Source organism: Rhinolophus hipposideros (genome assembly GCF_964194185.1).
Source record: "Rhinolophus hipposideros genome assembly, chromosome: X".
NCBI lineage: Eukaryota > Metazoa > Chordata > Mammalia > Chiroptera > Rhinolophidae > Rhinolophus > Rhinolophus hipposideros.
This window is the reverse complement of record NC_138046.1, coordinates 7,700,562-7,715,503: the sequence shown is the minus strand read 5'-3', so window position 1 is coordinate 7,715,503 and position 14,942 is coordinate 7,700,562. Positions and strand designations below refer to the sequence as shown.

The window sequence follows — 14,942 nt, the reverse complement described above, 5'->3', positions numbered from 1 at the left end:
TCAAATATGTATTCTAATGGCCAACTCTTATATGTAGTTAAATATTTACCTAGGTGGTACCAAAAAATGTATACACATTTTAAGAAAGGGAAACTGTATTAAAATTGTAATACTCAATATATACCGAGAACAAAAAATGAATACAAGTGACATTTTACTTCTGCAATGACAAGAGGTGCTCAAAGTGGTTCCCATCAGCGTCCAGACACTTCTGATTACAGTGAACTACTGCTTGAGCAACGTTGACCAATGTGTCCACTTGTATACATTTTCTGGCACCCCTGGTGTGTGTGTGTGTGTGTGTGTGTGTGTGTGTGTGTGTGTGTATGACTCAGTTATTTCAGAGTGAAATAAGAACTTAGAGCTGAGAAAATGTAATTTTCAGCTTCTTCGCTTTGGCTAGTAACTTGTATTTTATATAAGTGTCTCTATTTAAATATTGCCTACACATAGGTAAATCTAGTTATCTATGGTACTAACACTGTACCTAAAAGACAAATTGGAAAAGAATATGTTTTTCAACTTCATGTGTTCCACCAGGTTTCCTAATAATCACTTGTTAATCCTCCTTAACTAGTTGGTTAGGTACTGTTGAAAATCTATAGTACTCTCACATTATTTGGGCAACAAGTTAGTGTTGGGAAGAATAGGTCTTCTAGTTCATGAAGTCTTCTTTTTATTTCTGGTTATCTCTAGTTAACTAATCATTTGGATATTAGTAGATATCTCCTGAACTAATATTTCCAACCAGAGATATGAATTCCTAGTTGAAATGCTGATTATTCAAATTCCTTGGATTCAACAATTTTTCTTTAGCTTCTGGTCTTCAACTAGTTATTCTGGATAGTACTGGTTATCTCTAAATTGCTAATTATTAGTTACCACTCAATATTGTGATAATAATGCATCATTATTCCAACAAAAACAAAGAACACAGAAGTGAAAAGGATTTTTTCCCACTTCCTGGCATAAAATTGTTATTCTAATATTTATAGTTATCTCTTGTCAACTCTTTATCTAGATAACACTAATCATCAATAGCAGTAAGTTCTCATTCCAACAAGAACTGATAATTTTGAGTTGAGAAAAATGTGATCTTCAGCCTCTGGATTTCAAGCAGAAAAAAGAAGTTGTATTTGTGAAAAAGGTATTTTCCACTACTTGATTTCCCATTGTTATTCTAGTAAACTTAATTATATAGGTACCACTAATTATCTGGAGTATTAATGCATTAACATATAATAAATAAGAAATAATAACTGGGAAGCATAAAATAGTTCTGCTTTCTGGCTTCACCTACTAATTTACATTACATATAGTTATGTCTTTTTGACTACTTATGTATAGCTATGTCTATTTCATGATTTAAAATATATTGAGTATTAACTCGTTAAATGATGAATTCAGATTAAGAGTATGTAAGATTGCCATTTACTCTTCCCCTCTTCAACTATATATATATGAGGAGAGCCAACACTGAACTTATCAAAGATGCCAGTGCCTCTGTCACCATCACAATCTTTATTTTAGTAGTATCTTCTCCACCTTCCCAGGGAACAGAGTTCAGAGATCTAACTCCTAGTCTCACAAAATAAATGATTTGTAATAATCCACTTGCTTGTACCTTCTTACCAATTCCTCAAAACATTGCCAAGGAAATTCCTGCATCTCCATCTCCTGTATGGTAAGCTGTTGTCTAAGCTTAAAGGTACCACCCTAGCAGCACAATAGGCCAATGCTAGGACATGGAACCTCAAGACACAGCTCTGTGTTTCCATGTCAATGAATTCTCCCCTATATGGACTTATATTTTGTCCCTGTCTTACTGATTCAACATCCTTACATTCCATTGGCATATATATTATCCCACTTCATGCAAGTACATATTAACCAGCTCCTGGATTTCCTTCTGAATATAAGGTATTTCCCATTTTAAAAAAACTGTGATCTCCATTGTGCTGTGATCTTACCTAGTCATACCTACCCAAGGAAAATTTGCAGGGATGGATGCTACAAATTAGCAGGAATGTTACAAGAAACATCTCTCTTCAAGTAGCTGCCTTAGAAGAGGTCTTTGCATGTTTCCAGGAACAACAAAAGCTGCTCTCCAGTAGCAAAGATAAAAGGATTTTTAATGCCAGGCTGAGGGGTCACGGGATTTTAGGTATTTGAGATTTTTGTTCACATCACCTTTCCAGGTCTCCAAGTTCCACTCTTACTTTGTTAGATCCATATATAGATGTAGAGACGTGTAAATGCTGTGGATGCTGTCTCTGTGCAGCTTTCCCAACCAACAACAATTAGGATCGGGGCCTTATGTTCTGCCATCTGCCTCATGACTGGAGAAGACGAAGAAGTCTCCTTAATCCAATGGATGAACAGGGATGACAGGTTGGGCTTTCCCATCATATACACACGTCTATGATAGAGAACCAGCTTTGGTCAATTGTACACCCTCCTTAACACTGTTCAGGCTTGAAGGAATCTCAGAATTCACACAGCCAGCCACAAATCCAGCTTGACACCCCAAATGTGACTACAATTCAAAGAGGAGAAGAGATGCATGTCCCAGGCATGTCTCCCCCCTTTCAGTGAATACCTCAGGTATAAATGGCACCACAGGAGGGACCAGATCCTCTCCCTTTGCTCCAAGAAAACAGAAACCCAGGATCTCACAAATGTGGGGAAAGTTGGGGTGTGGTGTCACAGATAGGCCATCAGTCCATGACACTGATAAATATTTCTCACTAAGAAAATGAATTAGTGTATCCCAGTCAGCACAAGACCTGAAATTTATCCTCAGATCAGAGTCCTAAACCACATCTGACTTGCTCTCCTGCCTCACAAAGCTATCAATAAATGAATGAATGCATAAATGAATGAAGTAGTGAAGAAAAGGTTAGATGTACAGATAGATCTGGCTCCATGAGAAAGCTGAAGCGGAGTGATACATTTGATGGAGAGACACAGTGTTACAGCAGAGCTAAAGTGTGTTGTCCCGATACAAGGTCCACATAGAACACGGAGGTGGTAGGTTTGTAAGTACTTGCCGGGACCATGAGCATGTCACTTGGATTGGCCCGGGGACAATGCCCCAGGAGTCCAGGTCTCTCTCAGGCTGTGTCCAAGAGGACTCTGTACGGCCTGAAGCTTATACAATCTGCACGGCCCTCTTCTGAAAGTGTAAAAACAAACAGGAAAGTGAATATTTAGAATGAGAAGAAAATTCATAGTGAACTGTGAAACATGACAACCACCAACATCCCGAAACAAATAGACATTGTATGTACATACATACGTACGTGTGTGTGTTAGACATTCCAGCTATGTAGTTGTACAGTCCGTACTAGGATGAAGCAGAGTTTTGAAGTGAAAGATACAGTGGTTTTATGGTGAATCAAAATGGCTGACTTTTGCAAATCTCACCTCCCCCCAAAAAAAATGACATGGACGTGCAAACACATAACATGGGCCCGTGAGTGACAGTTGACTCCCCTCAGAATAAAAACGCAGTCAGGTTCATGTTAAATATTCAATGTTTATTGTCACATCAAGTTGTAAAAGTGAACTAGCTTTTCTAACTTTTTCCCCCACAAAAAACAAACAAGAAAAAAGTGAAGATAATATTTCATTGGCTTCAGAATTGATCTTTTAATTACCTGTGTTTCATTGTATTCTGACAACAACCACATTTAATGCAATGAAGACTTTTCTGTATTTATTTCCCAAGTCCCAGATCCTGGTCCACCTACTGCTCAAGCAGCCTGCGATGACTTAGCAGTCTGCATTTACACTGTTGGGAGCAATTGGAGCTGGTCAAAGAGTAAGTCATAAGATAAAGCTTGTTTGCTTTGAGACAAATGACCACTTTTGAGGGGACACAGGCCCAGAACACAGTGCTTGCTTTTCTCCAATTTATGCCAATAAGATGGGCTCCTCTCAGTCGGCCTGCACTCCCAGGTCTACAGTAGCTAGACTGTGTACACGGTAACTCTGGTTGTCTTCCACGTGGGGACAGACGGCCATACGTAGGGGATCCAGTGACTGTCGGTGAGGAAGACAGCCAGATGCTGGTCTGTTTTAGGAAACCATTTGGCCATTGAAGAAGAGCTACTGCCATAAATGGAATCTCACCGAAACGGACTTTTTATAGCGTTGCACAGGCTGACAGAGTGTGTACTGCAGGCTGAGATTTCATTCACCCATATGTGGGCTCCATGTGGACGATCCATTCACTTGGTTTGGATTTGCTTTTTCAAGAAACATTTAACGGTAGTGATACCGCAAAGAAAACATCTCTGTCATTGGTTTCACCTCTCAAGTCTGGTTTGTCTAAACTAATAAGCATAGCAGGGAAAACTCAGGAATTTTCTTGGCAGGGAATCTGAGCATTTATCCAGATGCATCACTGAATGAATGAGCAACCCTTGTGATGTTTCTGGGAAACACTTCTCAGATTTTAAAGTTAATTGTTGCTTAATATCTGTTACCAGGGCTCTTTCATGTAATGGAAGTGTGCCACACCCTATATTAAAATAGGAAGTACACACAGTCCAAAGCAATGTTGTGAAGATATAATATCTGTGACAGTTACACATCTGAGCAAGTAGAGATAAGTACACGTGTTTGCAATATTTCAACAGATTAGTTTGTGAAGAGTTTGGGAACGAGAAATGATGGTGACCGTGACACCCACAAATGCCGGAGATGGATCCCAAAGATGGATTCAGCAGGTTCCCAAATTTGACGTTCTCGAATTTCCAGACGGTCTTTAGGCATCATAGAGAATGGAGGGGGTGCCACGTATTATGCACACAGGGGTGCTTAGTAATGATGCAAATGAGAGGTCTCCCTGCGAAGGGGTGGTGCAGGGAGAGAGTCATTTAGCCTTGCTCTCCCTCTCTTTCTCACAGTCTTTAAGATGTTTCTCTCAAATAGTTCTTTTTCCCGGGAATGCACAGGTGGCCCTCGCAGGTACTTTTCTTCTGCCTCCTTGTAACCTACTCCATCAAGTGCAGCAATCGAACAAATGATGGCTTCTGGCAGAAGGACTTCCAGAACAAAACTCACTTTGTCATCTCTTGTCAGAGCCAGCTTGTTCTTGTCTATTTGTTTGTAGATTTCTTGTAAATGTTTTACCACGACATCCAACTGATCTTCATCCTCCAGGTATGTTTCGACACAGATCACATACCTCTCTGACTTCAGGAAGGACGCCAGCCACCTGGACTCTTTCCTGCCTTTGACGATGTCCAGGAGATGGTGGTCAGCCCCCTTTGTTTTCACGATGAAGTCCACTAGCTTCCGGTTGTCTCGGTCCCAAGCAGCCTTCATCCGGTCAGGGAGAAGTTTCCTGCAGGGCTTCCCATCCGGGGAGCTCTCCTCCTCAGAATCTTCCAGGTTGGCATAATTCACCTTTGGGAAATCAAGATACAGATCTCCTTCTTGGATGTCTTTCCTCATTGGGTAACTGATGTCAGCAGCGTAATAGTCCAGGAAAGAGCCCCTGAAGGACCCACGACGGAGCCCTTCTCTGTAGTGGGATATCAGGGAGAAGCACCAGTTCAAACTTTGCTCGTACACTCTCCCGGCTCTCTTGATTAGTTTTTCTTTCTCTTTACAATCCAGGTGCTTCAGTCTCCGAAGAGGCACTTGAATGCCGCGCTTTTCACGGTGCATGTTTTCCTCAATCAAAATCACCCTCGCCGTCTGCTCTGTGTGGTTGACACTCTTTACCATTGCTGGCCAATATGGGTGACTTTGAAACTTAAACCAGACCATCGCTCCTCTTGTAATGGGACACGGCTCCTGTGGGAAAGCCCTGCGTGTCGCTCGTGCCGCTTCCTTGGTGCCTTTCTTCTCAATAGCGGTGGTGGGGTGAATAGCCTTGGAGCCAACTAAAGGTTGAGGTTCCTTCTGTCTTTTCTCACGATCTGGTACCTTCAGCTTCCTTTTTCTGCTTGCCGAATGGAGTGAATCAGGCAGCCGCAGCTTAGGGTCACTGGAAGATGCTGCCGTACCTTCTGATTCTGGCTTCCAGGTTCCCTGTGCAGGGTCCTTCCCATTCCCAGACAAAGTAGAGCACTCAGAGGAGACAGCCAGGATCTTTGGGCGGGTGCCAGACGCCTCTGCCTTCAGAGCCTTGGGCACAGAGGCGATGAATCCAGGTGGCCGAGATGGAAGGACGCCTCCACCCTTAGCACCTGCACTCTCCTCCTTGCCTGGGCAACGCTGGCACGGGACTCCTGAGGTGACCCTCTTTCCCCTGCCCTCTTTCTTACGGTCGTCTTCTGAAAGCGATGGGAAGTTTGGGCCAACGCTGGAGCTCTGTGAGGACTTTGCTTGCGATCCCTTAGGAACAGGAGCGATGGAGGTATGCACCTGTTCTTTGTCTCCATCCGGGGTGTCCTCACCCCCTGAAGGGAGCAACAGTGATTTGGGGTTTTCTCTTTTCCTAACACGTCTTGGTGAGTTCCCTTTGGGCTGCTGATACTTTCTACGAGATCGTTTTTGCGGTCCCGTTTGAGACTGCGTAGTGGCCTCTAGGTCATCTGAGGCTCCTGCCTGACCCAACTTTGCTCTTTCCTTCAGAATCTCCAGTGCCATTGTAATAGCGCTTCTGTAGGCCACTTCTTCGCCAGGTGAGAAACTGGCCTTCGACAGGGCCATTAGTGAGGAGGCAGTGGATTCAATCTGAGACTCGTTTAGGATCTTCACATCTCGGTTTTTCACTTGAATTTTTTTACATACTGAGAGTATTTCCACTTGTAGAGAACATGCCTGTTTCCTCTTAGTTTTTGGTGAGGTTCTGGATCGGGATAAAACCTTTGCTGGCCAAAAACGGCCTTTCCAATTGCATAGGACATACTCAGAGTCCATGATGATTTGTCTTGGGTTGAGAGGTCATTCACAAAGGTCGAGGGGTGTGGCCCAGCTACAGCAGGACTCCCTAACTCAATGTTCTTCACCACATGTTTTTGCCTGGGACCAGAAAGTGTTCACAGCTTGTGTGGCCTGTCCTTCTGCACCTGAATCTCCCAGGGGTGCTGGAACTCGTTTTTGACAGACTGTATGGCAGAATACTGAAACACAAAAAGGAAAAGTGGAAACATATCAGCAAGAATTCCTTTCCTGGAAGTAGAACAACGTTGGTCAATGGAACTAATAAGAGATAAAACACAGAAATATAAAGAGTGTGTATCAGACTGCAGGTGTGTGTCTGGACAGGGTAGGCAAGATAAGAGGCAAGTATTTGGGAAGAGAACATGGAAGCTACCAGAGGAGATTTATAGCCCTCTGAGACCAACTTCTTGCCCTATCTGTTACTACTGCATATTAAAGAGCAAATGTGTGGGGAGGTGGGTTCGTGTCTGGGATCTCATTTTTGTTATTGGACGTCCTGGGCCTTCTTTTCTCCTCAGGGCTCATCATAAGAGATTTCTTCTGGGTTTCTCTTCTTGGGTGCTAGTGCGGCCCTGTGCCCCCGCACAAGAAACCAGAGATGATGTCCCACCTACAGACCCTGGGTGTCACCCCAATGTCGTGTGCAAGAGCAGGCGCTTAGAATCCAGATGTTCATGGAGATCGTCATGATGGTCACTGGTATGCTCCTTCATGAGTACTGCTGCACGCATGCTCCATTGTCTGGGACGGGCGCCTCTTCATTTCTCTATGGTGGTTTAAGGGATTCCCCCACCCACACCTGTAGCACCAAATCAGTGTAAAGTAGTAGCCGCAGAGCGAGGAGCCAACTGAATCACACCCCAACGTCAACATGAATAAATGATGGCAGAGCAGTGTCTGGTGAGATGAGGAAGTCTTACCGAACTCTAGGTGGATCTTGGTAGGTGTGGTTTTGGGAGCAGGACCCGTGGACCCATATACTCCACCTGCTTGTCTGTCTGGCAGTCCCTTTACCCTTCTCTGTGTTTCTGAAGTGCACTGTACTTCCAGGGATCAAATATTGACCACCAGTCCCTAAGCGCTTCTAATGGAAATCTAGACAATGCAAAAGGGTTAGGGAATTCAGCCAATGAAATGGGGATTGATTCATCATTTTCCCTTGCTCAACTCTGGAATGCATGCCATTCGTAAGCAGAAATGTTAAGTCTCACGTGTAATGCAGAGTAGATGCCATGCTTCTTTCTTTCCTTCACTTGTATTTCTGAATATTTGCAGCTTAAGTTACTTAGTTTATGCTGGTCCCTCCTATTTCACAACCGTGTAAACTGCTGCTTTCACGGTAGCCCTGGCCTGTCTTAGACACATGGATTACTTCACATTAGCCGTGTGTGTGTGTGTATGTGTGTGTGTGTGTGTGTGTGTGTGACTACATGGGGCCTGTAATGTTCTGTGACGTTAGGGTGTTGTTTTGTGCTTCTAAAGTTACATTAAATGTGCCTGCAGAGAACGTGTATCATGTGCAGAGAAATATGCACGAGAGGACACATTATAGACACATGCTCTCAATATGATGGGGAATGGGGCTTCCCACACGTTTCCGATGCATTCATATGCGTATCAGTTTACCTGCACATATCTTTGGGATGTGTTTTGCTTGAACAAGGAAACACATTCATTATTAAAATGTATGTACCTCACCACATGAGACATATTCAATTACAGCAGTCTGAGCAGAGGGTGGGGAAGAGGTTGTAGATTATGAAAATGAGAAATAGTCAAAAAATTTCCAACATAAGGAAAATTGTCTTCTGGCATATTTGATATGCCCAACCATGACCCTAATTCTCACATACACACATACACATAAATATACAAACACACACACACGCAAACATACACACACAGAGACAGGCCCAGGCTCCTCTTAGTAAAACTTCTAGAAACCAAAGCAAAAGACAAGACCTTAAAGCAAAGAGAGGAAAACAAACCTGATTCTTAGGCAGGCTCTTCTCATTATTTTAATTAGAGAGAGCTTGATGGAATGATTTGGAATCCAGAAAAGGCAAAGAGGGAGCAATGAGACACTAAGAAGAGTGCCACGGTAGGACGAGTGGGCACTTGTCATTCTGCAAAAAGCAAGGGAAGATTGTGTGGTCTCTTGAGGACCCATGAGCTGGGAGGAGCGGACCTCAGAGCTTGGGCTCAGACATCTAAGAAAAGGGGGCTGCCCAGCTCCATGTGGTTTCCGAGACCTCTCCTCGTGATACTGAGGAAAGTGATGAGCTCCTGCCAGAGTGCCAGGATCTGAGAGGGGCCACCCCGCGCTTGACCTGGGACCCCGATCTCTCGGGAGAGAGTTCACCCATATGCCACTGCTGCTCCCTACTGAAATCACATGTCCCTGTCCCTGTTGTGTGAAGGGCCATTATTGGGGTGGTCCTGAGAGGAGCAGAACGCAGAGGAAGGTACAGCCAGTTGTTTCACGTCCAGGTCATCCTTCGGAGACCCCTCTGGCTGTCCCTCATAGTCAGAAGGTTATCCTTTACCTAGAAGCTACTTCTTCTACAGACACGTCCCTGATAAAGAATGTGGTGGTATGTCCTATAAAGTCTATGCTTTTCTTTAGAAACACAATAAACATACACAAACTGTAACATCAGCGGCATTCACTTCCAAACACACAACCAAAAGCCCCAGAACCTCTGAGAGCAAACTTGTATTTATGCTTATATACTAAAGAGGGAGCCATTTACTGATTCAAATTCCATTTACCTAACTGTGATAACTGGAAAGTGGACTTGTAGAGAACACGCTCTTAATTTGTGTGCGTCAGTGACTCAGGGAGAGCACAATATCATCCCCAGAGTTACACAAAGCTACTTTAGATCTTCCAGCCTTACCCATTCATCTCTTTTGTTGCCTTCAAATGTTCTCTCTCATATTGTACACATAGTAACTCTTTACTATAAGCAGGTGTAAGTGAGTGAGCTTACATCTTTAAGGATTCATGTGACAATCACTGTAAGGAGAGGTGTACAATGAGAAATACTTGGGGATCTCAGCTTTCAAGAACTCAAATGACAATGTCCTCACGCAACAGGTGTCACCTAGGACACTGAAACGGGGCTGGGGTATGCCAGGTTATTCAATCACCTTAGCCCACAACAAGAGAGGCTGCCATTCTCTCTTAGAAAGCAGGAGGGATTAGACCTCTTAATGTCCAGCTAAAGATCACACAGCACACACACGTTCACACACACACACACACACACACACACACACGCACAACTCACATTGACAGCAGACACTGACTAGTCTCGATGTTTCTCCAGTTACTCCATCTCTCCAGTCTGTAAATATCCTTGTTAAATGTTTCTGCTGACAGTTGAAAATGGCTCCCCCAGTCGTCATGGAAACCAGAATGTCATCAAAAGGTTCTCCCTGATGTCAGCTTTCCATGGAAACCAGGAAGTGCATCCTCTATCTCACTCTCTATCAATTTCACCTCAAGATATCCAATGAATGAACGAAAGAATGAATACATAAATAAATATGGGGGGCAGGCAAGTGTTCACAAATGTGTATAAGAGGAAATAAAGTAAAAGGAAACAACTTCTGTCCCCCCTTGAGACACACACACACACACACACACACACACACACACACTCATCATCCAGGTCCTGTTGAGGAACTCTGTTTTACTGGCCAGGACATATGAGGACAGGTACGATTCTGCAGGTGGGATCCAAGGAATCTCAGTCAATATAAAACGACCTGCAGGGGAGAAAAGATGAGAGGATGAAGCACTTGGATGTTAGACGAAGGACAACCAGAAACTCAGGTTGTGGCAGGATCAAAGGGCCCTGGGTCTCCCTTTAGACAATTGTGTATTGACAAGGTTGTCAGGACACCATAGTTTCTGAGAAGAGACACAACTCCCCCAGTGCCCTTGACCTGAGACGATAGGAGGGTAGAGACGAGCTTCTCCTGTTTGGAATCAGGGCTCAGTGTGCACGTCTGTATCCACACCGCCAGTGAGCAATGTGCTCAGAGAAAGGGCTGCTATCATCAGGGCACAGGGCACACACTGCCTCTCTCATTGTCATTCACAGTAGGGGGCACCGCTGCCCTGTGATACAGCTCTTCCTCCTTTAATGAGCTCCAGGTGACCCTTCTGTGCTGAGTCCTTGGCAGAGATGTGCTGCAAACAGGCCCTCTGGAGGGAAGAGTGCAGGTCCCATTTCCAGGCTTTTCCTGTTTCCATGATGTAAACACTCCCATCATGGGCGATCCAAGCCACCAACGTGAGGTCACTGGATGCCGATCCGGCACCTGATGCCCCAAATCAGCTCTCAGGGGCTGATGGCTCCAGACACCCCCAGCACAATTCTGGACCCCAGACTCTAGAGCAAGGCAAAGCCATCCCATTCCAAATGCCACCCATAAGACAAGGGCAAGCTGCAATGGGACATAACTGTGTATGTAGGCTTTCAACAAGTTCTTAGTGTGGAGGAAAGGGAGACGGCCATCAAGACCCGCCGTGTAGCCTATCCAGTTTGGGAGGAGGGCAAATAGTGCGGTGCATTCACGGTCAATGTTTTCAAATCACAGAGGCTTTCTGAAAGACAGATGTGGGTTTGAGTCTCACCTCTGCTTCTCCTCAGCTGTGTGACGTTCACATTGTGCCCTAACATCTCTGTTCCCTAGTCTCCATTTTTGGCAAATCAGTGAAGAGTGTTTCTGCATTCAGAGGGTTGAGTAAACATAATGACATAACACTGAACCTCAGCCGTGCCCAAAGGTCATTCCTGGAACTTCTAGGTGCTGGTCCCTGAGAACGTGTTGGGGGACCAGTGAGGTCTTCTCTCCGTATTCAGTCTGAGTGAATCTGGACTGCTTGGTTCCCTTCCATGGAAATGACATTTGTAACAGGAGGGCTGAGGAAGCAGCTCTTTCCTATTCAGGTGGATATTAAATAGATTTGCACAAATGAAAAACAAGCCCACACTTTCGAATCCTTTTTTTGTTTTCAAAAGTAGAGTAATTATTTCATGAAGCATGTTTACACGTGACTGATAATGGGCCTCGTATTTTTAAACGAATGCATTAAAATCAGTTGCTTAGTGTTCCTCATACTTGAATATTTTATTACAGGGACCCAGAAAGTGTTACTTTTGTAGTTAAAATTGTTTTTGATTCGGAACTCACACATTCTAAATTTAAGCATTTTACAGTATTCCACTCAGTGGCATTAAGTAAATTCACAGTTCTCTAAAACCATCACCCCTACCTTCTTACAAAACACTTTCCCAAGTCCCGAAGGAAACCTTACACCCAGCAAGAAGTCAGTCGTGCTCACTCCAGCTGTGTGTAACCTCTGACAACCACTAAACTACTTGTCTTTAAGTATTGGCTTATTCTGGACACTTCATATGAATTAAGTCATACTGGCACCTGACTTCTTTCATTTAGAAGAATGCCTTCAAGGTTCACCCACATCGCAGCATTCCTCCTTATGGCTGCATAATATTCCATAGCATGGGTAGACTGCATTGTGTGTATCCATTCCTCAGTCCATGGGCATTTGGGTTGCTTCCATCATTGTCTGTTTTGAATACTACTACTATGAACATACAAGTTCGTGGCTTTTTGAATGCTTGTTTTTATTTGGGTGGGTGTACCCTAGGGGTAGAATTACTGTGTCCTATGTTTATTATATGTTAAAATTTTGAGGAACCACCCACCCGTTTTCAACAGCCACTGTACCATTTAAAACTCCCACCAGCAATGTATACAGACAACTTTCCATTACTCCACATCCCCAACGCCAATTGTGATTTTCCCTTTTGTACGATTTAGTCATCCTAGAGGGTATTAGAGCTATCTTTGTGCTTTTGCTTTGCATCTCCTAATGACTAGTGTTGCTGAGCATGTAATCATGTGATTGTCGGCCATTTGCGTATCTTCTTTGGGAAATATTCATTCAGATCATTTACCGATTTTTATGGCTAGTTTTTGTGTCATTAGTTTGGAGTTGTAAGGGCTTCTGTGTCTTCCAGATGTTAGACTCTTACTAGATGGACCATTTGCCAACGTTTCCTTTGATTATGTAGGATGTCTTTAATCTCTTGATAGGGTCTTTTTTAAAAAAAAAAACACGTTGATTTATTTTTTTCAGTTACAGTCGACATTCAATATTATTTTTGTTAGTTTCAGGTGTACGGCATAGTGATTAGACAATTATACAATGTATGCAGTCATGCCCCCGATTAGTCTAGTACCCACCTGGCACCATACAGAGTTGTTGCAACGTTATTGACTATATTATCTGTGCAAAAAGATGGTCGCTTTGATGAAGGCCATTTACTTTTATCTATTTCATTTACTTTTTCTTTTGTTCCTTTTGCTTTGGGATTTATATTTAAGAAATTGTCACCACATCCAATGTTACTCTTCCAAGAGTTTGCTAATGTTAGTTCTTATGAGCAGGTATAGGGTCCATTTTGAGTGAGCGACCTTTTGTGTCCTGCGTAACTTCAGCATCCAACTTCATTTGTTAGGATGTGTATACCTGTACCAGAGGCACTTGTTGAAGAGAAGATTCTTACCCAGATTGAATGGTCATCATCAACCACCCCTCATCCAATTCACCGGTTTGCTTCCAAGACCCTGGGAAATGCTGAGTGTGGTAAGGAAGAAATTAGAAGCCAAAGAATCCGTTGGCTCAGCGTTAACATTGCTTGATGTAGGTAGTATGAAAGTTTGACCAGACTGAATGCAATCTTGAAGCTTTGCTTCCAAATCTCAGGTGAGAGAAATAATAAATGTGATCAAAAACAGGGGGAAAAATGTTATGGAGCTGGCAGCAAATTAAACTGGTATAAAAACAAGTGAAATGTTTTTAAAAATAATGGAGGAAGAGAGGAAGAGTGGATGAAAGTGAGTATCATCCCCCACTTTAAAATTGTAAGATGTGTCTTTATAGTGCAATGAAGCATGAATTTCAATTCCTTCATAAATTTTACATTTTGCAAAAATAATTTTACAGACAATGTTTATTACATTTATAACTGGAAGAAAAGACTTGACAGCAGAATGGAAGATAACTAAGAGTGCTGCATATTAAATTATTTTTGGAAAGTGGAACGTTCTTTATCAGCTAGCCTCAGCGAGGATGACTTGAAAATCCATTAAGTCCTCTTAGCACTACTGCAAGAAATCTAAACATGGTGTGATCCTCTCTAGGTAGCTGTCATATGATACCTGTGTTTCCATGTCGTTGAATGAGTATTAAAAGGCATCGCTTTGATTTCCCCAAATGTTTAACACAGACACATTCACCGATGGCGTTAGAAAAGTCAAAAGATGTTATAATGCAATCTTGGTTATTCATGGAACAGGTACTCCATTAATGTCCTTTGTTCCTCTATTTTTCTTGTTTTTCAGATAAGTTAGAGTTTCCCAACAGGCATTGGCTGCATTTGCTGAACTGAGACAACAGTGTGAGGAAGCCACCAGATGGAGACGTTGAGCTGCTATTGTTACCTGCCACCAAGCCCTCCTTGACACATGCAGTGGTTCCAACTTTAGTGGGGCAGAATCTGGAGGACGTACTGAAAATGCAGATTCCCAGTGCCCACCCACAGAGTCGATTGGGTAGGCCTCTGATAGAACCAAGGAACCTGGATTTTTAACTCTCCCCTTCCCATGATTCCAATGTAGGCGGTCCCAGGCACCACGCTTTGAGAAACTCTGATGTAAATGGTAATTGAAACCATAGGCATATAGGGAACATAAAGGGAAAGGGCATAAAGTGAGAAAAGCATCAAGGAAAACCGAGTCTTGAGCAACACCATCATGTGAGGACTCCTGGGGAGAGAGGCAGCAATGGCAACAATCAGTTGTCAGCGGGAAAGAGGATAACAGGAGAACACGCAGTTCTGCAAGCCTGAGGGAGACGCAGGGAGTGGAAAGAAGAGAAAGAGAGCGTGGTCAACCAGACTGACACAAAAGGAAAGTGTTTTCTTTGTGTCCAAGTA

The 14,942-nt window shown here is 43.3% G+C and overlaps 1 protein-coding gene across 1 annotated transcript; it reads right to left on the bottom strand.

Annotated features, from left to right (window-relative positions):
- Positions 1-4,804: 4,804 nt before the first annotated feature.
- Positions 4,805-6,879, bottom strand: LOC308494887 (PWWP domain-containing DNA repair factor 4-like; the record flags this gene model as incomplete). Its single annotated transcript, XM_081042866.1, has 1 exon — positions 4,805-6,879. The coding sequence occupies one exon, from the start codon at positions 6,877-6,879 to the stop codon at positions 4,825-4,827; it is 2,055 nt and encodes a 684-aa protein (XP_080898992.1). The 3' UTR covers positions 4,805-4,824.
- Between the last annotated feature and the right edge of the window lie 8,063 nt (positions 6,880-14,942).